Source organism: Nycticebus coucang, chromosome 11 (genome assembly GCF_027406575.1).
Source record: "Nycticebus coucang isolate mNycCou1 chromosome 11, mNycCou1.pri, whole genome shotgun sequence".
NCBI lineage: Eukaryota > Metazoa > Chordata > Mammalia > Primates > Lorisidae > Nycticebus > Nycticebus coucang.
The window spans coordinates 12,286,714-12,313,222 of record NC_069790.1 but is presented as its reverse complement, the minus strand read 5'-3'; the positions used below and the strand labels follow the sequence as shown (position 1 = coordinate 12,313,222).

Below are 26,509 nucleotides of genomic sequence, written 5' to 3'. Positions count from 1 at the left end.
TATTATACCATGTATCTCTCAAAAAGTTGTTATTTTTGATAGGTTTTTCTTTTAGTCTTCCTACTCAAGACATGAATGGTTTACACACCACAATTACAACAAAATAGTATTTCATATCTGTGTCCTTACTGTTACCGTGAGTTGTATACCTTCAGATAATTTCTTATTGTTCATTGACATTCTTTTCTTTCAGATTGAAGAACTTCTTTTAGCTTTTCTTGAAGGACAGATCTGATATTGATGAAATCTCTCAGCTTTTGTTTGTTTATGGAGGTTTTATTTCTCCTTCATATTTGCAGGATATAATATTCAAGGGTTAAGGGATGTTTTTCTTTCATCACTTTAAATACGTTATACCACTCTCTCCTGGCCTGTTAGGTTTCCACTGAGAAGTCTGCTACCAGGTATGTTGGAGCTTATTTTATATGTTATTTTGATCTTTTTCCTTTTTTCTCTTAGGACCTTTTCTTTATCTGTGATTTTCAAGAGCTTGATTATTAAATGCCTTGAGGTATCCTTGTTTGGATTAAATCTGCTTAGGTGCGTTTTTTGTTTTGTTTTGTTTTGTTTTGTTTTTGCAGTTTTTTGGCCAGGGCTAGGTTTGAACCCACCACCTCTGGCATATGGGGCTGGCGTCCTATTCCTTTGAGCCACAGGCGCCGCCCTGCTTAGGTGTTTATCACCTTCTTATACCTGAATATTGATATCTTTCTTTAGGTTTGGAAAGTTCATTTTTATGATTTCTTTGAATTAAGCTTTCTACCCAAATATCTTTCTCTCTACCTCCTCTAAAGGCCAGTCACTCTTAGATTTGCTCTTTTGAGGCTGTTTTCTAGATCTTGTAGGCATACTGCATTCTTATTTATTCTTTTTTATTTTTTCTCTTCTGATTATGTATTTTCAAATAGCCTGTCTTCAAGTTCACTAATTCTATCTTCTGAAGAGAGGTCTAGAATTTCTTCTTGATTTTTTAAAATTATTATTTCAATTTCTTCGTTTAATTTCTCTGATAGGCTTCTGAATTCCTCCTCTGTGTTGTCTTGAAGTTCATGGAGCTTCTTCAGGATAGCTGTTTTGATTTTATTGTGGTCACCTGTCTCCATCACTCAAGGATTGGTCACTGGTACCTTATTTAGTTCCTTTGATAAAGTCACATCTTCCTGGATGTTCTTTTTTTTTCTTCCTTTTTTTTTTTTTTTTATTAAATCATAGCTATGTACAATAATGCAATCATGAGGTACAATATGCTGGTTCCATATACAGTCTGAAATATTTTCACCAAACTAGTTAACATAGCCTTCATGGTATTTTCTTAATTATTGTGTTCAAACCCTTATACTCTACACTTAGTAAATTTCACCTGCACCCTTCCAAGATGCACCCTAGGTGTGGACCCACCAATCACCCTCCCTCCACCCTACCTCCCTCTCTCTTCCCCTCCCTTGCCCCCTTCCCCATATTCTTGTACTGAGATTGGATCATAGCCTTTGTATGAAAGCTATAAATTAATTTCATATTAGGGCTGAGTACATTGTGTACTTTTTCTTCCATTCTTTGGATACCTTGCTAAGAAGAATATTTTCCAGCTCCATCCATGTAAACATGAAGGAGGTATAGTCTCCATATTTCTTTACAGCTGCATAATATTCCATGGTGTACAAATACCACAATTTATTAATCCATTCATAAGTCGATGGGCACTTGGGATTTTTCCATGACTTAGCAATTATGAATTGGGCTGCAATAAACATTCTGGTACAAATATCTTTGTTATAGTGCATTTTTGGTCTTCTGGGTATCTACCTAGTAGAGGAATTATAGGATCGAATGGCAGATCTATTTTTAGATCTCTAAGTATTCTCCAAACATCTTTCCAAAAGGACCGTATTAGTTTGCATTCCCACCAGCAGTGCAGAAGTGTTCCCTTTTCTCCACATCTGTGCCAACATCTCTGGTTTGGGGATTTTGTGATGTGGGCTAATCTTACTGGAGTTAGATGATATCTCAAAGTAGTTTTGATTTGCATTTCTCTGATGGTTAAGGATGATGAGCATTTGTTCATATGTCTATAGGCCATGTACCTGTCTTCTTCAGAGAAGTTTCTCTTCAAGTCCCTTGCCCAGCCTGAGATGGTATCACTTGTTCTTTTCTTGCTAATACGTTTGAGTTCACTGTGGATTCTGGTTATTAAACCTTTGTCAGAGACATATTCTGCAAATATCTTCTCCCATTATGAGGACTGTCTGCTTGCTCTACTTACTGTGTTCTTGGCTGTGCAAACTTTTTAGTAGCGTATTTTTGATGCAGCTTCAATTGCCTAGGGGGCAGTAGCGTATTTTTGATGCAGCTTCAATTGCCTAGGGGGTCCTCCTCAAAAAATATTCGCCCAGGCCGATTCCTTCGTTTTCCCTGTACTTTCTTCTAGTATTTTTATAGTTTTATGTCTTAAGTTTAAATCTTTAATCCAGTGAGAGTCTATCTTGGTTAATGGTGAAAGGTGTGGGTCCAGTTTCAGTCTTCTACAGGTTGCCAGTCAGTTCACCGAGCACCATTTGTTAAATAGGGAATCTTTTCCCCCATTGAATGTTTTTAATTGGCTTGACAAATATCAAATAATGGTAAGTTGCTGGGTTCATTTCTTGGTTCTCTATTCTGTTCCATATATCTACCTCTCTGTTTTTGTGCCAGTACCATGCTGTTTTTATCACTATTGATTTATAGTATAGTCTGAGGTCTGGTAGCATAATTTCTCCTGCTTTGTTTTCATTTCTGAGTAATGTCTTGGCTATTCAAGGTTTTTGTCTGATTCCATATAAAGCTTCCTGGATGTTCATGATGCTTGTCGATGTTCACTGATGTGCAGACATTGAACAGTTAGGTGTTGATTATATATTTTAATATGTATAAAAGGATGTGAACCCATCCTTCTTAAGAAGACTTTCCAGATACTCAAATGGAATTGGAGGTTGTGGTCTAAGTCTCTGGTCACTGCAGCTGTATTAGCACTGAAGGTGGCCCAAGCCCAGTCATACTGTGACTCTTGCAGTCTCCCCTGGGTACAACTTGGTGAGCATGATATGAGGGAATTCCCTGGATTACTAATCAAAGTCTCCCACTTTCTTCCTTCACTCTTTGTGCTGGGCTGCTAGAGTTAAGGCTACAGTGATATGGGCACTTCCTCACGGCCACACCTGAAGCCAACCCAGTCTCACCCAAAGCCAGTGGTGACTATTGTCTGGCTACTTCTGTATTCAAAGCTCTTTAGTCAGCAGGTGGTGAATGCTGCCAGGACTGGGTCCTTCCCTTCAGGGAAGCATGTTTCCTTCTGCCCCAGGGCTAGTCTATAAATACCAGCCAGGAATTAAGGCCTGGACTCAGGGGCCTTGGGAGTCTGCTTGGTACTTTATTTCACTGCAGCTGAGCTGGTACCCAAGTTACGAAACAAGTTCTGGGAGCACTTCCCTGTCCTTTCCCCAAGTGTAAGAAGAAAGACTCTCCCTCAGCTGTGCTGCCTGTGGTTGGGGGAGGAGTGACACACAGGCACTAGCCTGGCTGCAGCTGCTGGTGTCTTGCTGGGTTGGTTTTAATTATGTCCACTGGCGCTGAGCCAGCACAGCCACAGGAATTGCCGGCAACCGCAGCCTATGGCCTGATGCCTTAGAAATTTAGTCCCGGCCCAAAGCTGCTCTTCTGCCGGTGGTGGGGCTAGAAGTTACTCTACCTTCGGGGCAGAGAATTTCCCCTGGCCATGCTGCTCAAAATATTCCCTCTATGGGCAGATTTCTGCCCTGTGCTGTGTTCTTGTGCCAGGGTAGCCCTGAGTTTCCACTGGAAGCCCCACAGTCCCTTGACTGCCCACCCCCCACACACACACCCACACACACAGATTCTCTCTCTCTGGCAGCACAGGTGAAGCCCTGTGGAAGTGGGGGGAGGCACTGCAGGCAATGCAGGACAGCTTTTGTCTTTTTTGCCCTCTTCAGAAGCTCTTTTGTTGACATAATTAAAACCAGATGGTATGACTATTCCATTGATATGTATCGGTTCTTCTGGGTTTTTTTATTTTTTTGTTTGTTGTTGTTGTTGTTGTTTTTGCAGTTTTTGGCCAGGGCTGGGTTTAAACCCACCACCTCTGCCATATGTGGCCAGCGCCCTACCCCTTTGAGCCACAGGCACCAGCCAATATTCGGTTCTTCTGAAGGGGCATGGCTACATGGATAGTTGTTGAATTAGTCATCATGCAGAGGGACCATTCTGGAAGTTTCTATTTGGCTATCTTACTCTGCCTAAATCAACGCACAGATCTCTCGAAACCCTGACTCAGAACTGACCCATTGCCACTTCTGTCGAGAAGGCACAAGGCCAGCCCCAGCTCACCAAGGAGAGGATCTGCAAAGTCCCATTGCAACTGCGTCTGAGTATGAAGAGGGGAAGAACTGTGGCCCCTTCTGCAAACATAGTCTCCCATAATCACAGTTTGCAACTTATAAAAAAATTAAGAAAGAAAAATGTCATTGGGATAAAAGGGAGGTGATGTTAGAGGACCTGAGCCTACGTGAGGTTTACAGGAACACTACCAGGAAATAGTGATTCTTAGCCGACGTACACAAAGCAATGTGACACCTGCTTACATCACTGTGAAACAGCAGCGTGCTGTGTGGGTGACCGCTTGTGTGCTGCTGCTGCTGCTGCTGCTGCTGCTGTGGACAGAGACGTGCTGGGTTTGACACAACTTTGTTCCATTGTGTTGTATTGTTTTGCTTCACTTTTTCCAGATCTGAGGCGAGAAGGGTCACTTTCTCCAGTAACCTCACAAAAAATCACCTTGCTGCTGCAGTCCCCAGCGGTCAAGTTCATCACAAACCCCGAGTTCTTCACTGTGCTACACGCCAATTATGTGAGTGCTCCAGAAGGTAGAGGGCCTGACCTTGCTCCTCCAGACCCAAAATACAGCTTTGTAAAGTCATTTAACACCTCAGACAGTGTAGAATTTTGCCCCAGGCAAGGGGAAAGACGGCTCAGTCCCCTTTTTTTACTGTATGTGAGTTTCCCAAAAGGAAAAAGGCTGGATTTGGAAATGTCATCGCCTCTTTGGAATTACTGTTAGACTCTAATGTGTTAATGTCAGTGAAAGAGCTTTGGAAACAAATGTGTACTTTTATTATTGTTAAAATTTTAAAGAAACAAGGTTATGAAGTAGCCAGATTCCTTCGGCATGAACCAGGGGTGGGGAACCTACAGCCTCAAGGCTACATGTGGCCCTCTGGATCCCCAAGTGCAGCCCCTTAACCAAATCCAAGTTTCACAGAATACATCCCTTTATCAAGGACATGTTCTGTAAAATTTGGATTCAGTCAAAAGGCCACATTCAAGGAACATTTTATAAAATGTCCCAAATGTTTTATGAAATCATTTTCACTAAAGAAATTTTAAAGCAGATTCCCCCTAGATGAATAGCTAGGTTTCTTTGTGATACAGTTTTTCAAATATCATGCTAAAGTTAAATTTGATGTGATTTTATGTATGTAGTCTTTTTTACATTACATGTTTTTGTGTGCTTTCAAGAAAGCAGTGGCATGATGTCACTATATTCATTAATTAATTAATTCCACTGATAAACATTTTCTGCGGTTCAAGCTGAGATTTGGGTGCTGGAGTCATGAAGACAGATTAGGCTGACACTTGAACAGTAGGCACTGCCTGTCTTGTGGAATAAGGATTTATAAAAAGATTAGCCCCCTGTGACGGGACCAGGCCTGAACTCAGGGAGGACAAAGGGCTCTGGGGCCTCCAAGGAGTATTGGGGTGGGACGGGGTGGGGGAGCTGGAGTGAGCCCTGAAGGCTGCAGGTAGACAGGAGGAAGTCCAGGCAGAGGGACAGTCTGTTAGAAAGGGCAGGATATTGCTGTGAACAGGCCTGAGGGTAAGTCTGGGTGGCCGGCAGGGGGAGACCAGCACACCAGGTCAGGAAAAGAAGCCTGGAGCTGTTTCAACAGGCAGCAGGAACCCACAGGAGTCCTAGCCCTGGACCTCCTGATTGGGGTGTTGATGAAGGATTTTCTCTGGCAGATGTGGGGACAGACTGAGGAGGCTGATTCAGCTGCTCCAATGAGAGATGATCCAGGCCTGATCTAGGGAGGCTCGGGAGCAGCTGGGCTGGCTCAGTTCAGGCGTCTTTCTCATGCAGTCAGGAGCACTTGGATTGGGGTGGGCGGGGACAGGTGATGAGGACTCAAGACAGGCTGGGTGCCTTTTTGCTTCTGGTGTTTGAGCTAGTGGTGACTGAGTCAGGCAGGTGCAATAGTTTGATTAGGTGACTGAGGGTCCGGCTGGGGGAGGAGGAGCTCAGTTTCTAGCAGGTCATTTCCTGGGAACGCCAGTGTTTAAATTCAGAGCCAGCGGGGCAGATACCGATGCCCCCAGCATTGGGCACCAGGTGGGCCCTGGCCAGCAGGCACCACTGGGCCAGTCCTCTCTGACTACATGTGGTCTGTCCTTTTGCCACATGTATGCCTGTGCATGCACACACACCCGCACACGCGCACGCAGACACACCTACTTATCAGCCCTCTGTACCATAAAATTGTCATTTAGCACATTTAGAAGTTCCTGAAGCTTTGTTCATTTCTTCTCATCCCCCACCCCCCGCCCCAGAGAAGTTTTTACATAGGATTCAAAGGACTTCAGAGGGCAGACCTCTGAAGTGCAGGCTTAAATCTGCAGGGCTCCTAAATGAATTCACCCTGTTTTCGACAGATAAGAGGACCAAAGGCAGTGCTCACAGTGGGAGAAGGAACAGTGAAGAAGAGATAGGGTGATGGCAGAGAGCCTGTCGCTGCTGAGATGGTGGGAGGAGGTGGCTGGCAGTGTCCAAGGCTGCCAGCTGTCGGGTAGTATTGGGACGGCAAATAGGCCCATGTGTGTTGACGACTGGCATTTACCTTGTAAGCAAGATCTCTGCCCCTGAGGCCTCTGTCTCCAGCTCTCAGTAAATCGCTGTGTTGCGATCACACTTGCCATGTTCAGGTGCTCACGAGTACCTAGTCTGCGACGTCCCTAACTGCGCCCTCCTACCCCACCCTCCCTGCACCCTCCCAGAGTGCCTACCGTGTCTTCACCAGTAGCACCTGCTTGAAGCATATGATCCTGAAAGTCCGCCGGGACGCTCGCAATTTCGAACGTTACCAGCACAACCGGGACTTGGTGAACTTCATCAACATGTTTGCAGACACGCGGCTGGAACTTCCCCGGGGCTGGGAGATCAAAACGGACCAGCAGGGAAAGGTGAGCATGACTCAGGGCCAGGGCTTTCATCAAAGGAGCCCCTTTGCCTAGGACAGTGGTTCTCAGCCTGTGGGTCTCAACCCCTTTGGGGGTCGAACGACCCTTTCACAGGGGTGGCCTAAGACCATCCTGCATATCAGATATTTACATTACAATTCATAACAGTAGCAAAATTATAGCTATGAAGTAGCAATGAAAATAATTTTAGGGTTGGGGGTGACCACAACATGAGGAACTGCATTAAAGGGTCACAGTATTAGGAAGGTTGAGAACCACTGGCCTAGGAGAACAGGACGTGAGGACGTGGGTGGGAGTGTGCAGAAGAGGGCCGGGTGTCTCAGGGTAGGAGGAACTGCCCTGGCAGGGGTTCCCGACCGGCAGCATTGTTGTGGAGGCAGCTGGGCAGGGAGGATGTCCTGTGCTTTATGGTGTGTTAAGGCCATCCCTGGCCTCTGCCCACCAGATGCTAATGGCACCCAAGCCTCAATAATGACATTGCAGTATGTGCTCTGGGAGGCCAAATCACGCCTGGTTGAGAGCTACTGTCTATAGCTTTTGAAATTCAGGTTTGGAACGTGGAGCCAGATTCTGTTCAATAACCTTTCTATGGTTTTGCCTCCTTAGACATGTAACATGCAGGGGATAAGCTTATGGGTTAAATGGGGGTGACGCCATTAGATGACTCGCTGTGACTTCCCTGATAAGGCTTCAGTTATCCTGAACACCGCCTGACAAGCAAGGCTGGGGTGTGCTGAGCCTATGCCATCTTCCGGCCTACATTCTACCTCTTTGTCACTTTAGCCCAAACTAATACTTCCTGAAAATGTTCTAGAAGTCCAACTGAGTCTGCTGAAGTGGGAATGTTTATTTTTTGTTTTTTTTTCGCCGGGGCTGGGTTTGAACCCGCCACCTCTGGCATATGGGACCGGCGCCCTACCCCTTTGAGCCACAAGGGAATGTTCATTTTTTAATCATCGTCAGTCATCACAATGTACTGTAGGACAGGCTGGGCAATCTACTAAAGAATCGTCCCCGTGTAATCATTCATGAACTCTGCTAGAGAGAATCCCTCCTTCTTTTATGGTCAAAGGAGCCAGAAGCTCTGCCGGCCCATGCTCCCTGAGCGGGAAGCTGCACTCCACAGCTCCTTCCCTCTGTGACTGAGAGGAGTCTACAGATCCCAAAGGGAGCTGATGGGTGTCATTGTCCCCTGGCAGCCAGGAATCTCTCTCTCTCTTGCAAACCCCTCAGAACCTGGACTCTTCTGGAGTAAAGGGGAAAACAATGTGCCATTAATGCAAGTCCATACCCAAAATGAATCTCTAGGATCAGCTCCTGGGCAGTCAGGTGTGATCTGGGGGAGAGGGAGAGAAAGCCACCACACCCACAATCTGTCTCCTAGGACCTCCTCATTGATTGGATGTGGCCTTCTGTGGGAGAATGGCAATGATTTATATGATGGGGACTTGCTTATGCGTGTTAGAGTAGAAAATAAAGCCTGAGCCAGAACAGGAAGAAAGGAGCATCTTATCAGAGTGGGGGGACCACTGATTGTTGGCAGCCATGTTTACATTTGTTGCTTAACAGAGATGCAGTGAGGTCACCACCATGAATCAGCGAGCAGGAGGCTGTTTATTAGGCAGCTAGCGCACGCGTATGTCAGCAGCTTGTTAGCCTCTAGCACCAGCTTACAGGCATCAGGGAGCTCAGGAGGGAAAGGAGGCCCCAAAGTGTAACCAGCCCTTGCTCTCCACGGGACCCACGGCACATGCCACGCCGTGTCTTGGTCACCAAACTAACAGAGAAGCACAGCAGCTGAGACAGACGCTCACGATTTTATTCTCATTTTGAAATGCATATTAGGGAATTCCTGGCAAGAAAGACTTTTCCCCTAATTCTGTTTAGTAAGATGGTAGCATATATAATGTTGAAAAATATCTGAATTTGACATGAGGCGATTTGAGTTCTACTTTCAGTTAAGACATAAATGAGCGGTGTAAGTACCCCATCTGCGCCGTCTCCCTGGTTTCTGCTTACTTGAAACCACACACAGACTCATAGTTGACAGAAATTCTGAGAGGCATACCGGATACTGGGAATTGCTGGGAAAGGTAGCCTTGCATTTGAAATGTGTTATCACCATCCATGAGGTGGTCACAGAGGATTATTAGACGATAGTGGAGAAAAAATACAGGGACCGGTTTGTTTCATTCTAAACACGTGACCCTGTGCCAGTGATTTATTTCTCTGAGCCTTAAAATATCAGTAACTGTCTACCTTACCTAATTTGTAACAACATGTAAAAATAAGTTAATCTAGGGAGCCCTTGATAATATCCCAACCGGTTAGTAGCGTCTGCCATTCTTCCTCTTAATGTCTTCAAGATCCACGATCAAGACTGGCATGTGGCGGAAATAAAAGACCATCTCCTTGCCAAACCCTGTGAACGATGGGAACATGTTGAGAAAAGCATTTTTGGACTGTAACTTACAGGCTTAGCCCCCTAACGGGGAAAGCAGGTGCTGCATGGGGGACTGAGGCTAGGGACACAACTCACCGAAAAAAGGAGTAAAGTCAGCTCACTGTGCCAAAGCCACCTTCATAGCTGGCCAAAATCATCCTCTCATCCCTCACTGGGCCACTCTGCTTCTTGCTTTATCTACAGTTTCAAGGATGGCAATCTTAGCTTTTATTACACACTATGGCAGGAAGTCCAAGGGCTGAGGCAGAGCTGTTTGGTGTCTTTGAATGTGGGGACAGAGGCAAGGAGCTCAGAGCCGTGCCACTTCAGGAAGCCTGGGGCAAAGAACGAAGTGACATGTGACTCATCTGTCATCTTCAGAGTCTCAGAAAGGAGGACATCGGCTTCTGCCCAACATTGGAAGAGACAGCATCTGTGCCTCAAAGCTGGCTCCAAGTCTGAGCCAGGGAGGGGACAGGTGCTATCAAAGAGGCAGTGGGCTATAGGGCCATGGGTCCGATCATGTGGCAGGCAGGAAACTGAGGTGGCTTCTATTAAGGAATAAATAACTCCTTCTATTAAGGAATGAATAAATAAAATGAGAAGGGGGCCTATGAAGAGGTCCAACTACCTAAAGGAAACAGAAAAAAACCTATATTCTTCTCAGAAAGTTTTTTTTTTTCTCAGAAAGTATACTTTTCTCCAGAACATAGAAAGAAATGTTTAAAAGATATCTATTTATCATCCACAAAATGGTACAGGAGCATGTAACTGATATCAAGCGAAAGGAAGGCACCACCCCCAGAAAACACGCTGAGAGGAAGCCAGCATAAGAAAGCAGGTTGAAAATGGACATTTTAAGATTGCAGGAAAAAGCACAGGGATAAAACTGCGCAGAGCTGACGCTAAAATCAAATCACCCATAAAGCATATGAACTTGGAAACAGCCCCTAAAGCAGAAAGAAGGGACCAGATCTCAATCAGTGGAGGTTTAAAAAAAATATGCAAAAACTGAATAAAGAAAAAAACTTCTCTGAGGCCCACCCCAACCTCCTAACCCTTCAATTTAGTACCATAACCTTCCCACATCCCAAACCCAGAGGCTCCCTTGTCTAATTTACGTATTTAATAAGTTTATTGCTCATTGTCTGTTTCTCCTGGTAGGAATTTAAGCTCCTTCAGAACAGGGATCTTTCTCTTGCTCATTGATGAAACCTCAAGGGCCGAGAGTAGTGCCTGGTATGTAATTGGCACTCAATAAATCTCTGTTGGATGAATGAATTATAGAGGTTCCTGAAGAAGAAACCAGGATAATAGGTACAGCAGCAGTCATTAAATAATCATATCAATTAACTTAAATACATTTTAATTTAATATAAAAAAATAAAAATTTGTTGACCTAAAACAAATTATTTAGATGGGCAGATTAATTGGGAGCATTGAGTTACAGTAAAGGTAATTAAAATAAAATCTACATCCACACGTGTTCTAGAAGGTCTTTAAATAGGATTTTTACATCTTATCATTGTATAGTCGTGATAATATAAAAGTTACTTACAAATGAATAAAAATCAGACAAGTTTCAAATTTCCCATCCAAAAAAACTAAACTAGAGAAATCCACAGATCAATGACATCACAATATTGATGAGAAAAGTTGTAGCTCAGTGTTCTTATAAAGAGAAATTGTTGTCATTTTTGTGTGAAGACAGAAAAGCAACCTCCTGGTCACCATCAGGGTTACCCTGCTTTTCTGCCTACTCTGATCAAACACTGAGAGCCATTCTACGAGGAATCACTAATGAAGCAAAATAGGACATTAATATTGGGGGAATCCTAGTATTTAAATCGATCAAATACCAAAAGTATTTAAATCAATCATATGCATAAATATAAATTAAAATAATTGCTGTTAAAATGCCTTACAATATACTGGAAAAATCTAAATAAAATATGGGAAAAGATTTGTAATAAAAAAGGAATAGTTGGTTCTGTGCCTTGTAGCTCAGCGGCTAGGGCGCCAGCCACATATACTGGAGCTGGAGGGTTTGAATCCAGCCGGGGCCTGCCAAACAACAGTGACAACTACAGCAAAAAAATAGATGGGCATTGTGGCAGACACCGGTAGGCCCAGCTACTTGGGAGGCTGGGGCATGAGAATCTCTTACATCCAAGAGTTTGAGGTGGCTGTGAGCTGTGATGCCACAGCACTCTACTGAGGACAACATAGTGAGACTCAAAAAAAAATATGGAATAGTTGTACAATAACAATCTAGATCAATATCCCCAGACTGAATTAAAAAGATGAGAAAGTGAAAAGAGAGAAGATGAGTAGGGGAAGGGAAGTTGTGCTAAGTTACTAGTTGAGTGCGATGGGAGTCCAACTGGATAATTTGAAAAACAAAGGCTAAATATAGTTACCTAAAAAACTTAAAAATTGCTCATACCATTTAAGACAAGATTTTTATTTTCCAAATTCCTTCAAAAGATAAAAATCAAACAAAATAGAGTTTGTATAGCAAAACACACAAAAAAAAATAGCCAAGAAGATGGAAATAAAAATAAGATAACAAAAGTAAAGCCAAGCACAATAGTTAGGGAATAATTGGAAACAAGATAAACTTATGTACCAAAAAGAAAACATTTTCAGATTTGGTAACAAATAGATCCAGCTTATAAAAAGAGATGCCTCAGAAGTGATTTCAGAAAATACAAAGGAGAGCCAGAATCATTAAATGGGGTCAAATCATTTTATATTAATGGCACAATTAAAATAAAGACATTATATCTCTTTACACATATATACCTTACGATCCAAATTAGTAACATCATAGTAAAGAAAAATCGAGGAGAAATATGACAGGAAATGAAAGAAATACAGTCAAGGTAAGAAAATGTTTCCTATCCATCAATTGAACAGATTAAATAAAAAAAAAAAAAGTCAGGATTTGAATAATGTAATTTTGTGTTAATGAAACATATTAATTCTTTTGTTAAAAATAGAGCTTACTTGAAGGGATAAACAAAATGTATTATATATTATACATTGAACTATTACTCGGCCTTAAAAAGGAAAGAAATCCTGCAACATGCTACAATGTGGATGAATCTGGGAGACATTATACTAAGTGAAAACAAGCAAGACACAAAAGGACAAGAATTACATGATTCCACTTGTATGAGGCACCTAGACTAGTCAGATCTACAGAGATAGAAAACGGAGGAGGAGGGAAGGCGGAGTTATTGTGCAATGGATACCGTGTTTGGGAAAATGAAAAGTTCTAGAGAGAAATAGTGGTGATGGCTGCATAATATGGGAATCTACTTAATGCTGCTGAACTGCACACTTAAAAATGGCTAAAATGGAAAATTGGGGGTGACGTATATCTTGCCATAATGAAAAGGAAAAAAGTCCAATAAAATAGAGCTTACAATTTCTTTCAAGATCCTAAGTGATAACATTCCATACCACAAATAAAACAAAAAAGCAGAGAATAATCAAATCACATCCTATGGCCACAAAGCAGTAAAGTTAAGTTTTAAATAACAAATTGAAGCATGAGAATGAAAACAAAATATGTTGGCAATTGGAGATTTACAACAATATTTTAGATGACTATTGGATTTAAAACAAGGACTTAGAAACCACTGAGAAGTCCTTAAAAATACACATGAGCAGGCGGCGCCTGTGGCTCAAGGAGTGGGGCGCTGGCCCCATATGCTGGAGGTGTTGGGTTCGGGCCCAGCCCTGGCCAAAAACCGCAAAAAAGAAAAAAAAAAATACACATGAGCAATACTTAATAAAAACTAAAAGGGATATACTTAAAGACTTAGTAGCATTAAATGTTTTTAGGATGAAACAAGAAAAATAAATATAAACCATAATTTATAATTCCAAATCAAGAACTTAGAGAAAAGATAAAAATGCAACAATTATAGCAGAAATTTATTTCAAATTTATTGGATATAAATGTTCATGTTAGAAAATTACATGAGAAATAATTTAGGTGACTTACACCTGTAATCCTAGAACTCTGGGAGGCCAAGGCCAGTGGATTGCCTGAGCTCAGGAGTTTGAGACCAGCCGCAAAAGTGAGACCTTGTCTTTAAAAATAGCCAAGCCTTGTGGTAGGTGCCTGTAGAGGCTGAGGCAAGAGGATCACTTAAGCCAAAAAGTTTGAGATTGCTGTAAGCTACCACGTCATGACACTCTACCAAGGATGACAAAGTGAGACTCTGTCTCAAAAAGAAAAAAAAGAAATAATTTAAGAATTGTTTTAAAAGACAAATAAACCAATCTAGGGAATATGATCAATAAAACCAAGAAATGAGAAATGACATAAAACAGAACATGTCATTTCTTTTTTAATAAAAAGAAAAAATGCATATTATTTCTCAGCCTTTTGGCTAAGATTATGTGTAAAAAAGGAAAAAAGCATATATATTTAGAAAATCTGGAAGAAATGGATAACTTTTTAAAAATATATCAATGATTATGTAAGTTGACTTAGAGCCTGGACATGGTGGCTCACGCACTTTCCAGGAGCTTAAGACCAGCTGGGCAACATAGCAAGACCCCATCTCTACCAAAAAAAAAGTATATTTTTTAAGAGAGACTCAAGAAGGTATAATAACAAAAATAGTCAACTGTTTAATTGACTTGGAGAAAATTAAAAATGGAATAGATCTATAGTCATGGAATAAGTAAAAAAAATGCATTTACTTGCCCAGCCCAAGATGCCTTTATGATGTACTCCAGAAGTAGGAAAAAATGTAAACTGCATAGTTTATTTTATGATGCAACATAACTTTGGTGATGATACAACTAGACAAAAAGTAAAAACTACTGGCACAAACTGATACATCCATACCATGGAATAAAAAAGAGAGTGAATCCAATAGCTTGGATGAATTTCAAGGAATTATGCTGAGTGAAAAAGGGCAACCCCCAGAGATTCCATATTGTATGATTCCATTCATATAACATTCTTGAAATGACAAAATTACAGGAATGAGGAAAAGAATAGTGTTTAGCCAGGAATTAGGGGTGAGAAGGAGTGGAAAGGAGGTGAATGTGATTTTCCAGAGCAACATGAGGGATCCTTGTGTTAATGAAACTTTTCTGTCTTGACTTCAGTGCTGAGTACATGAACCTGCACATGGTAAAATTTTGTAGAACTAAATACACCCAAGTGTAAATAAAATATAAGGAATTTGGAACCAAAAACAAAAAACAAAACTGCTGGCAAAACTGTGTTCCAAAAAGCTCTTATTAAAAAATGAAATGTTAAATTAGGCAGTGTTTTAAACAAATGACTCATGACAATAGGTCAAATAGATTTTCTCCCAAAGATATCAGGTCATAATTTAGTACTAGTAAATCTATTATCACAAGTATTTTAACCAGTAGTATATAAATCATTGAGGAATTTCAGTTGATGGTCTTAAGAAATGGGAGAAAAGTACTTAATAAAAGTTAAATTTATATTTTAAAATCAAAAAGTTATTCCTGGAGGTTTGGCTCACTTTTGTGTGTTGGACATACCATAAGAGGGACTCTACCTAACAAAATCAAGTATTTTGACCTGGTTGTTTGCACCCTCACAGTAAAGAAATAAATTTACTTTAAAAAAAAATAAATAAGGGTGGCACCTGTGGCTCAAAGGAGTAGGGTGCCAGCCCCATATGCCGGAGGTGGTGGGTTCAAACCCAGCGCTGGCCAGAAACTGCAAATAAATAAATAAATATTTTAAAAATTTTTTAAAGGTACTCCTAGTGATGTAAATATGTTTCTTAAAACAATGAAGAACATAGTAGTTTTCTTATCAAAATCAAGAAAAAAAAAGATTGCAAAAGCCACTTCTTATTTAACATTGTTCTAAGAATAGTTACCAACGTTACAAAAAAAGGAGGTAAAAATAAAAGAGCATTATAAAGGGGACAAAATTAACATTATTTGCAAGTAAAAATCAAAGAGAATATACTTAAAAGAGCAGTTATTTGTTAAAGGTCTTTAGTATAATGAGCAGACAAAATAAGCACACAAATTATAGCTTCCCTAGGTGCCAGTAATGATGGGTTATAAAATATTATAGGAAGATAAACACTCAGAATAGCAACAGACATTAAATACCTGTGAACTATCTTAGCCAGAAATACGTGTCTTTCAGGAAGACAACTACAAAACTTTACTAAGAAAAAAAAAATATTTAACAGACATGTTCAGAAATGGGAAGTGGGTGTACCAAGTATGATAAGGAATGGATTCTCTGCATAATTTATGGTCTTAAGGTGATTCAAAATAAAATTCCAGTAGAACTATTTTGGAATATGATAAAATTAAGATAAGTCCATCTGTAAAACTAACAATAAGCAAACAAAAGTATCTAAAAAAATCTTGGAAAAAAATATAAAGCGCAAACATGCTCTACAGACATTAATAATTGGAATAGTGAGATACCAGTGAAAAACCTACAGACCACTGGGACAGATGAGATATTCCTGGCCCTGACAATAGTGCTTATAAGATATTTGTATGTAATCAGACAACAAAGAATGGATAATTTGGAAAAATATCAAACTATGACTTCACACTATACCAAAAAAAGTTTCAGAAAGATTAAAGATTTAACACATTTAATGTTAACAATTAACTAAAAAGCTAGACAAATATAAATATTTAACTGACCTCTAGAGAGAAATAATTAGCATATTTGAGCACACAGGAATAGGAAAAATTCTGTGTTTTAGAAAACAAAGCAACCAAAAGTCAGAAACCTATTTGAAGACAGATGTGTAACTAAGAACATACATAAGCAAATAAGAAAACTTTAACAACCCAACGACACCAACGAAAAGGGGAACAGACGGAGCAGAAAACATTCTAAGGATAAAATTGACCATAAGCCTATGAGAAAATGTTTTTCTTTTATAAATTCCATGGGAAATTATAATTAACTATTATTTACCATTTAACAATTTTAAGAGTTCTTTCAAAATTACTCAGCATCTGTGAGCACATTATACAGAGGAGAATTCATGTATTGTGGTAAATATGTCCAACTGTCATGAAGATAGCATGTTAACATAGATGAATAATCATAAATATTTTTCTTTAAACCCAGTAAAACTCAACTCATAGGATTTTATACCAAAAAATTTCCACATATGCACAAATATAAGGAACATAATTTATAAATATCCTAGGCATGTATTTGAGTAATAAAAAGTCTACTTTAGTATTAATTATTACAATTTAGCTTGTATCTGTGTATTGAAAATGTCATGTTAGGTAAAAATCTGTTAATAAATTTGGGGGGATTTCATTCACATGTCAATCTTACTCAGATTCTTTGATGTCAGTGGTGTCTTAGAGTTACCTAACAGTTTTCCAGGACACATCACCTTCACTTCCAGGAATTAGGGAAGAGATGGGAGGGAACTGAATGTGACTGGACATACAGCCCCTTTTGAATCTGTGTGGGATGCTATCTTGGGAAAATTTACTGTAAACCACAAATATTGATTCACATGATGTTAGGAAAATTGCTGTTTACTTTTTATACTGAGGAGGGGATACTTTCCATCTCAATAGTGAAACCATTTCCCATATGATTTTTTTATAGAGATCTTTAAAAGGTTTGTTTACAATGACATCTAACACTTGAAATTATAAGCTCCTACCTCCTAAGAATAATTTCTAAATCTGTATAAAATTTCTTTGACTATTTTATTTTTGAATCTAAAAACATCTAAAATTAGCATTGATTGAGGTCATTTAAGGCTAAATATGTCTTCACCAAATGTTATGTTTGTTCAAAAGAGAGTAATTGAAAAATCTTGCTATAGTACAAAAGGTTTGGGGGGGGGGAGTAATAGCTATCTCTTTTATAAAAGATAATTTTAGGGCCGGGCATAGTGGCTCACGCCTGACCAAGGCAGGAAGATGGCTTGAGCTCAGGAGCCTGAGCAAGAGGGAGACCTCAGACATATTAAGCATGGAAAAATTAGCCGGGCATTGTGCCGGGTACCTGTAGTCACAGCTGCTTGGGAGGCAAGGGGATCACTTAAACCCAGAAGTTTGAGGTTGCTGTGAAGTAAGCTGATTCCACGGCTCTCTAGCCTGGGCAACAGAAGTAGGAGTCCGTCTCAAAAAAAAAGGTAATTTTGGATTTATAAAACAACCTTTGCTGTGTATTGAAATATGTACAGCAATCAGACATGCACAAGAGTGTTAAGTAAAGCATTATTTTAAAATAAAACAAAAAAAACAGTCAAATATCCAAAAATGAAGGCTACTGAAATTATTTATTCAATTAATTATTACACATCCTCAAACTTAATATCATACATTCATTAAAATTCTCTGTTGGAAGAATATTTAATCACTTAGGAACATGTTCGTAAAATAAATGAAAAACTTTATAACAAATTTGTAGATCCTGATGTGGCGAAAATAATGTATGTAGTTGTATATGTGATAGGAAGAGCCAAGGGCAGGGGAAGAAATCACCAAAATTATTGATAGATAATCATCAAAGGCTCATTTCTCTCACTTTCCACATTGAATAAAGTATTATGACCGCGGCTCTAAACTCCACAAATAGTGTACACTGTTGATCGGTGACTGATGTTGCTTCATTCACGGCTGAGCAAACAGAGGCTCGGAGTCGCTGCGCCCCACGCGTCCAGCTCGCTGAGTTCGGGGTGGATTTTAAACCGTGGGCTGCGGGCAGCGGCAGCTGGACGAGAATCCCCCTGGTGGTGTCACCCTGTTCTGGCCCCTTCTCACACGGCGTGCTTTTTCCCGCCCGTCTGCAGTCTTTCTTCGTGGACCACAACAGTCGAGCCACCACTTTCATTGACCCCCGAATCCCCCTTCAGAACGGGCGTCTTCCCAACCATCTGACTCATCGGCAGCACCTTCAGCGGCTCCGCAGTTACAGCGCAGGAGAGGTAACCCTCCCGCCCCTCCCCCCGCGCACCGCCCCTCCCGCCCCAACCCCTGCACACCCCCGCCCTGCGCCCCTCCCGCCCCTCCCCCCGCGCACCGCCCCTCCCACCCCTGCACACCCCCGCCCTGCGCCCCTCCTGCCCCTCCCCCCGCGCACCGCCCCTCCCGCCCCAACCCCTGCACACCCCCGCCCTGCGCCCCTCCCGCCCCTCCCCCCGCGCACCGCCCCTCCCGCCCCAACCCCTGCACACCCCCGCCCTGCGCCCCTCCCGCCCCTCTCCCCGCGCACCGCCCCTCCCACCCCTGCACACCCCCGCCCTCCGCCCCTCCCGCGCACCCCCTGCGCCCCTCCCGCCCCTCCCGCACACCCTCCCGCCTCCACCTTCCGCGCCCCTCCCGTCCCTCCCATCCCTCCACTTACCCTCCACCCCGCCCCTCCCGCCCCCTCCACACCCCCTCCCTGCGCCCCTCCCGCACACCCTCCCGCCTCCACCCCCCGCGCCCCTCCCGTCCCTCCCATCCCTCCACTCCGCCCCTCCCGTGCCCGCCGCGCCCCTCCTGCGCCCCCCCCGCGCACCCCCAGCCTCTCCCGCGCACCAACCCCGCCTCGGCCCCCGCGCCTCTCCGGCGCACCCCCGCCCCTCCTGCTCTCGGGTGCACGGTTCTGCCTTTTCTTTGCGCCTGGCAGGGCGGGGTCAGGTGTCGCCTGCTCTGTGGGGACCCTAAGCATGGGTGTACAGCTTGGTAGGAGAATGAGTGGCGACTCTGAGACACCCACTTAACTCCCCAGACCTGACTGCAGGTAGCCCTCCTTTGGTCTTCACTTTTATCCCGCGCGATCACCACCACTAAAACTCCATCTAGTTTAAAGGAAACAGAACACAGTGCCTGGTGATCCCTCCGCTCGGCCGGGGCTTCCCGAGCCCAGCAGTCACGTGTTGAATGCTGGAAAGAGCACTGGACTGCTGGGCAGCGTGCGGCTGACTCTAAACCTCCGTCTCTCCGCGAGATCCTGGAGGAGAATTCAGTGTTGTGTACGCGGACTGGAGACCGGGAAGTTAACGCAGCCAAGTGAATGTTCTGTCCCCCGCCCTCCGCCACGTGCTCTTCCCTGGTTTTTTATCTTCTTTCCTGAGAGAGCAGCAGCCCTCCGAAGATAGTGTAAAGCGTCACTCTGTGTGCCTTTCTGAAATGCTGTCTCTGTAGCCCATACCCTTTTCCTGTCTTTTTTTTTTCCTCAAGCCAAAACTCAAAGCATAGCTCTTTACCACTTCTTCTTTTAAGACTTTTTTCTTTATTTACTTTTTGTTGTTGTTGCAGTTTGGTGGGCGGCCAGGTTCGAACCTACCACCCTCGGTATATGGGGCCAGCGCCCTACTCACTGAGCCACAGGCACCGCCTTCTTCACTACTTCTAATCAGTTCCTGACTATATTATCACCTAATCCTTTTTTATGTCCTGACATTTCCCAAGTACCTTGCCTTCTTTTAGAGGTGGCCTCTAAGAACTATTTCCCATAAAACAGCTTCTAGAATTGGATTAAAATAAGGTAAAAAAAAAACAAAAATCAGAAAAGTGATATGGGAAGGAAAGAAATATGTGACCCCAGGAAGAGCCACAGTGGACATCTTGGAAGAAACTGGGAAGGTAACGATCTGTCTGAAAACTGTCTCTTCTAGACAGCGGGCACAAGTCTGGAGGGAAGAACCTGTTGTTAATGTATGGGCATCAGTCAGTTACTACTTTTTCAAGACTAGTCCTCTGTCTAAAAGACATAAGTATCTCCAACCAAGGGCACACGTGGCTTTAATGTCAGTGTGATAAAATAAATTTCTCTTTCATGGGATCATCTTAGGTACTTGTTTTAGGATACTGCTGAAAGCATGTGAAGTCTTTCTGCAGAGTGACCAGGGAGAGAGAGGGTAATAAACATCCCCCAAGCATTTATGTGGGTGTCAGGACCCTGGAAATGCAGACACGTCCACAAACTCAGAAAGCAACCTCCCAGCTTCCCAACTCAACAAACATAATCTTCCTCCTTAGTGGTACTTTTATTAACAATTCGAAAAGTAGGAGGGATGTTGTCGTGAGATTATAGTAAGTTCAAATTTCTGCATCAATCTGAATTATGCCATTTTAAACGTCTAAGCTATTTAAAATGATGGAGACAATTTTAGTGTTAACATAAGGTAACTACATGTGATGAAGAAGCTGAGTACTGCAGACAGATTTCACTGTCAATAAAACAGAAACATCGGTTACCCAACGTTAGATGAATTTCCTAAAGATACAGAGCTCTTATAATTGTAAGAAATGAACCTGAATAGCCGGGCGTTGTGGCGGGCGCCTGTAGTCCCAGCTACTCGGGAGGCTGAGGCAAGAGAATCGCTTAAGCCCAGGAGTTGGAGGTTGCTGTGAGCTGTGTGAGGCCACGGCACTCTACCGAGGGCCATAGAGTGAGACTCTGTCTCTACAAAAAAACAAAAAAAAAAAAACAGTTTCAAGAAATGAACCTGAAAATATAAATACTAAAAAACCTTTCTAATGGAAAGAACAAGACTGAGGCCATGGGTACCACGTGCATTACCTATTTTAAAACATTTGTTTGATGTGATTGAATACCCCAAATGTAGTTCATTTAATATCAGCAGTCATGGCAAAGTGCCATCTGCATCAGCCAGGAATGGCTGAAAGACTCTATAACACTGTAAGGCTGAACGAGCATTAATGTGCATCAGCCATCTGCTTCCTAATGTGTCCATTCCCAGCTGATTTTCAAACCTCTCCCATCCTCTGCCCATCATCTCTCTCTCTCTCTCTCTTTTTTGAGCAGACTCTCACTCTGTCACCTTGGGTGGAGTGCTGTGGCATCATAGCGCACAGCAACCTCAAAGTCTTGGGCTCAAGCGATCCACTTGCCTCAGCCTCCAGAGAGGCTGAGACTACAGGTGATTGCCACACTGCCTGGCTAGTTATTCCATTTTTAGCAAAGACGGGGTTTTGCTCTTGCTCAGGCTGGTCTCAAACTCTGGAACTCAGGCAATCCACCTGCCTCAGTCTCCCAGAGTGCTAGGATTATCACTGTACCAGGCCTCAGCTTCTCCCTGTATTGCTTTTCTTGGTCTCTTCTTATATCATTCAAAGCTACCAGAATATAGAATGGGCAGCTGGGCACAGTGGCTCACACCTGTAAGCCTAGCACTCTGGAAAGCTGAGGCAGGAGGATTGCTTGAGATCAGGAGTTTGAGACCAGCCCGAGCAAGACTGAGACCCTGCCCCTACTAAAAATAAAAAAGAGAGAAGCTGACAGGCAGAGGATATCTGGTCCAGAGACAGCATCCCAGATAAAACAAAGACTCAGCTTCTCAGAAGCTTCTGGTTCCTCCTGCTGTGAGAGCCCACAGCCCAAGGGTGAGGAGACAGGTGGGCAGTGGAAAATGTCTGTGTCTGCTGTGATGTGATTTTGCTCAACATTGATTAAGGTCTTGGCTCTCTCTGAACGCAGTGGAATGCAGAGAAGTATGAGGCAATTCCTGCCTTGGAGAAGCCTGTATTGTATTTTTGAAACCAGGCCAAAAATATATACAAAGTTAAGTAACCAGAGAAATCAGAATATGAGTAAGTGCCAAGAAAGATATTAGGACCAGGGCCACCGAAGTTCAGAAAAGGCCAAGGAAAAGTGTCTTTTAAAACAAGGTACCAGGCCTTGTTGACTTGAAAACTGGTGGAATCTCGGGGGTACAGAGGAGGGAGGGCACCTTCATGGAGAGTGCCACATAGGCAGAGGCATGGGGTTGGATTGAGCCAGGCCCCCAGAGGGACAACGCAGGGGTCAGTACGGCCAGAGTGGCAGGTTCCCACTTGCTGTGTCTTGGTTTTGGAAACTTCAAATGCCTCATGGAAGAGTTGGAATTTTTATAATGGCCCATTGAATGAATTTGAGAAAGTAATACAATGATTTTTGTGTAAAAAGTAGGTTTTATCCTTTTTAGTATAGTGAGTAAAAAAAAAGTGAGTTTTAGAGATCATTTCATTCATTGTTTCTAACAGGGAAAGACCAGTGGCATTTGGGGCAGGACAATTCTCTGCTGTGTGGAATTGGCCTGTAACATCTCAGGACTGTTTCTTCCTGACACTATCCATTAAATGTCGGGAGTGTCCCTGTCTCACCAGTTCATTATGACAACAAAAACAAAACTAAAAATAAAACAAAACAAAAGCCCCCAAGCACAGCCCTGCCGATAGTGCCCCTGCAGTCAAGAATTGTATTTTACAGTCCACTAAACTGATATGTCACGAACTCAGGTCACGCAGGGCATTCAGGACCACAGCTCAGATTCCTAAGTCAAACCAGTAATTAAAAAAATGATGATGAAGGCCAAGAAGAGGTTAGATGGTGGCATAGGGGTATCTAATAGTGAGGCCTGTTGGCGACCACTGCCCCAGTCCCCAGAGAAGGGAACAAGGGCCCCGGTCAGGGTGACAAAGAGACAGCAAACAAAGGACAGCCTGCAAGAAGAGGCCTGGGGAGATGGGCACTGTGGACAAAGAGTGGCCAGGACTGCAGTCAGTGGGGCACAGAGGAGCACTCCTGGCTCCTCCCTGGCCGGGGACCCCAGTCTCTGCACCTGCAAATGGACAGCCCTGATGTACCAGCCCCGTGATTCTCACGTGAGGCTTGATTCCGAGACTTCAGGACCACATGGCTAAGGGTCACAGTCCCACTGACAGCGCCTAGGAAAGGGGAGCAGGAAAGACTGGTAAGGAAGATGACAGGTTTGTGTTCAGACAAATTGACCCGAGTGTAAGAGCAGCAGTGTTTCTGATTAGAACTTGCAGTTAAACAGAGGGAAGTCTGAGTCTCAGGACTAGCTGCTGTATTGTTTCATAATCAATTAGTTCTCGGAGTCACATATCACAAGCAGTGGGGAATTAGCTATAGATGTTTTGTAGACCACAACTTTAGGTATCAGTATTTTCTTTTTGCCTACATAAGCCATTCTCTTGACTGTTGCTTGGCAGGTGAGTTTTAACAAATTGTGCTTAAGGACAGAGTTAAAATGAGGTTCTATATTAAGGATCCTAAATGATAAAATTTCCCCTCAAAACCCAGTGATAGATTATTAGTAGAGATACTGGGAAACAACTTTTGAATTATCTTTTACCTCACCTAGAAATTTTTCAGGCAGATTTTTGAAAGAAGTTTGGACATAGGATTGATTTAGACATAAAAAGGTCATCATTTGCTATTTTGACTTGGATTTTAAGGAAGCGATATATCTGTCTGCAGTATATTCAAGTACCAAAAAATAGGCCTTACCTTTTCCATAATGCCCAGATAGAATTGCACATAAATTGAGAGAAGATATAGAGCTATGAATATTGGCTCCCATCACTGAAGGTTAACAAACTTGCTTGTTTATACTAGAATTAGCAACATTAATTAACATGATTAAGAAAGGGTAAATAGAACAGAAGTTTTTCTTTCTTTTTACCACCTTATCTTAGTCAAATAGAAAATCATTGGTCATAGAAAATTTCTGGGAAGTACACACCAAAAAGCCTAACAGTGATGGCCTCAGAAAAGGGCAGATGTCTACCAGGGAATAGAAAATTCTCACTTCCAAAGCAGAAGTCACTCTTCATCATTCTTTTTTAGAGACAAAGTCTCACTTTGTCACCCTCAGTAGAGTGCTGTGACATCACAGCTCACAGCAACCTCCAGCTTCTGGGCTCAGGCGATTCTCTTGCCTCAGCCTCCCAAGTAGCTGGGACTACAGGCACCTGCCACAACGCCCCGCTATTTTATGTTGCAGTTTGGCAGGGGCTGAACCCACCACCCTCGGTGTATGGGGCTAGCGCCCTACTCACTGAGCCACAGGTGCTGTCCCACTGTTCATCATTCTTTAGAGTCACATCACTCACCTCATTGGCTCTGATGACAGAAAGGCACAGAAAAAATGAGATATGAAAGTTAAAAAATGGTACACTTGTATAGGACACTTACCATGAATGGGGCTTATGGAACTGGAAGTTAGTGGGGGTGAGTCAGTGAGTGGGGGCCAGATGTGAAGGCCTGGGGCACTACCGTACACTGCCATGGGCTTTATAAACACTGGACATTTAGGGCACACTAAATTTATTTTTTAAATAAAGCAAATGCACTACACCATTACAACAGCTACAGCATCACTGGGTAATAGGAATTTTTTAACTCCCTTACAATCTCCCAGGCCCACCATCTTATACGCAGTCCACTGCTGGCCCAAACATCGTATGTGGTCCAGGACTGCATTAACAATAGGTGATAAGTGGAGAAAACACAGACACAAATGGAAAAGCGTAATTTTCTATCTGGAGGCACTGCGCACACACATAAAAGTGAAAAACTGAAGCGTGTCATCCAGGAGTCTGGATCCTACTTTACCATTACAGGACCTTGTGGACATTCCCACATCATTAAAACTCTTCTGCAACCTTCCATCATGTGGATCTACCATCCTTTAACACTGGCCTTTCTCATACTGTTATCTGTTGCCCACTTTTTACTATTATAAAAACATGGGACAGACATCTCTCTTTTGTTTCCCAACTATAATTCTGAAAACCGTTAATCATCTATTTTTAGAACATGAACAAAATCTAGAGATAACTATAAAAATTCATCCTTTGGGCCTTTCCTATGAACTTGGCTAATTTTTTTTATCATCAAGTCGCCAGCATTTTTCAGAGACAGCGTTAGCTGATCATTAACTCCAATGCTGTCTAAAACGTGCAATTCTCCATCACAGCTTTAAGAAAACCCTCCAGGGTTTTCCGATTGCAATTCCAAATTGCAATGCAGGAGAGAAGCTTATTTACCAGTACCGAAAATTGTTTTCTGAGGATGTCTATTTTGTTTTGTCTGGAGAGCTAAATGTTTAAAGTTTTCACATTTGCAATTATGATTATAGCTATCAAATCAGAAGAAAAAGAAATCCTAAATGTAGTCACTACTGCAAACTGGGTTTTTGCCAATCATAAGAGAATGTCTTAGGAAAAGCAGGTCACCGGGGGATTCTCTCCTCTCTCTCTGCCCTCCGCCCACCCCCACACACTCTGAGAAACTGTATAAGACCAAAAGAGTCAAATGCCAAAAAATTCAAATCATATAACTTTGGTTTTAATGGGAAATCAGTCTTGTAGTCATTTTTGGTAGTTAGAAAAACAAAACAAAGTTAGCATCACATTGGCAGTGAGACCCAAACCAGTCGCTCAGTTGAGAGCCGACGTCACTCAGGCTGGATTGTTTAATGCCACTTCAAGGCTACTAGATTTGAGTTAATCTCAGCATTCCCTCCAGCTCTGCCTCAAACTGTCTTCCTCTCCATCTGTGTCAATTCCTGGGCCCTTTGCTGGAGAAGGGCATGGCACAGGGGCCCCCCAATCCCCATCTCCCTCTGTGTTAGTTTCTCTCTCATAGTCAGCCTGAAGCATGTTTGTCTGTCAGTCACCTACCTTTGGGCTAGCTGGACTTCATCTGGTTTCTGACGTTTTTAAGTCTGGCTTAGTTTTGTCGGGGAACAGGCGACCCCAAAAGCAGCTTCATGTCCCTAAAGCATATCTGCAAAACATGAATTCCCCCGGGAGAGTGAGGAAGAGAAGGGAGCCTCTTTTTCAAAGTCCTGTGCATTTCCGTGTGACCCACAGCAGTTGGACACCTTCACTCAGGGTGAAACAACAGGTGTCTCCTGAGTTCCATGCATTGCTACGCCTTCCAAGCACAGCTTGGATCTGTCTTCTTCCCAAATTTCCTTCTCTAACTCATTATTG

The 26,509-nt window shown here is 42.7% G+C and overlaps 1 protein-coding gene across 6 annotated transcripts in view; it reads left to right on the top strand.

Annotated features, from left to right (window-relative positions):
- HECW1 (HECT, C2 and WW domain containing E3 ubiquitin protein ligase 1) overlaps positions 1-26,509 on the top strand; it is a 458,920-nt gene that overhangs the window by 355,179 nt on the left and 77,232 nt on the right. For all 6 annotated transcript variants that reach the window (XM_053608465.1, XM_053608463.1, XM_053608468.1 and 3 more), the window contains 3 exons: positions 4,776-4,897; positions 7,099-7,284; positions 18,565-18,699. In XM_053608465.1, coding sequence (XP_053464440.1) covers positions 4,776-4,897; positions 7,099-7,284; positions 18,565-18,699 — 443 coding nt within the window. The remainder of the gene's footprint in view (positions 1-4,775; positions 4,898-7,098; positions 7,285-18,564; positions 18,700-26,509) is intronic.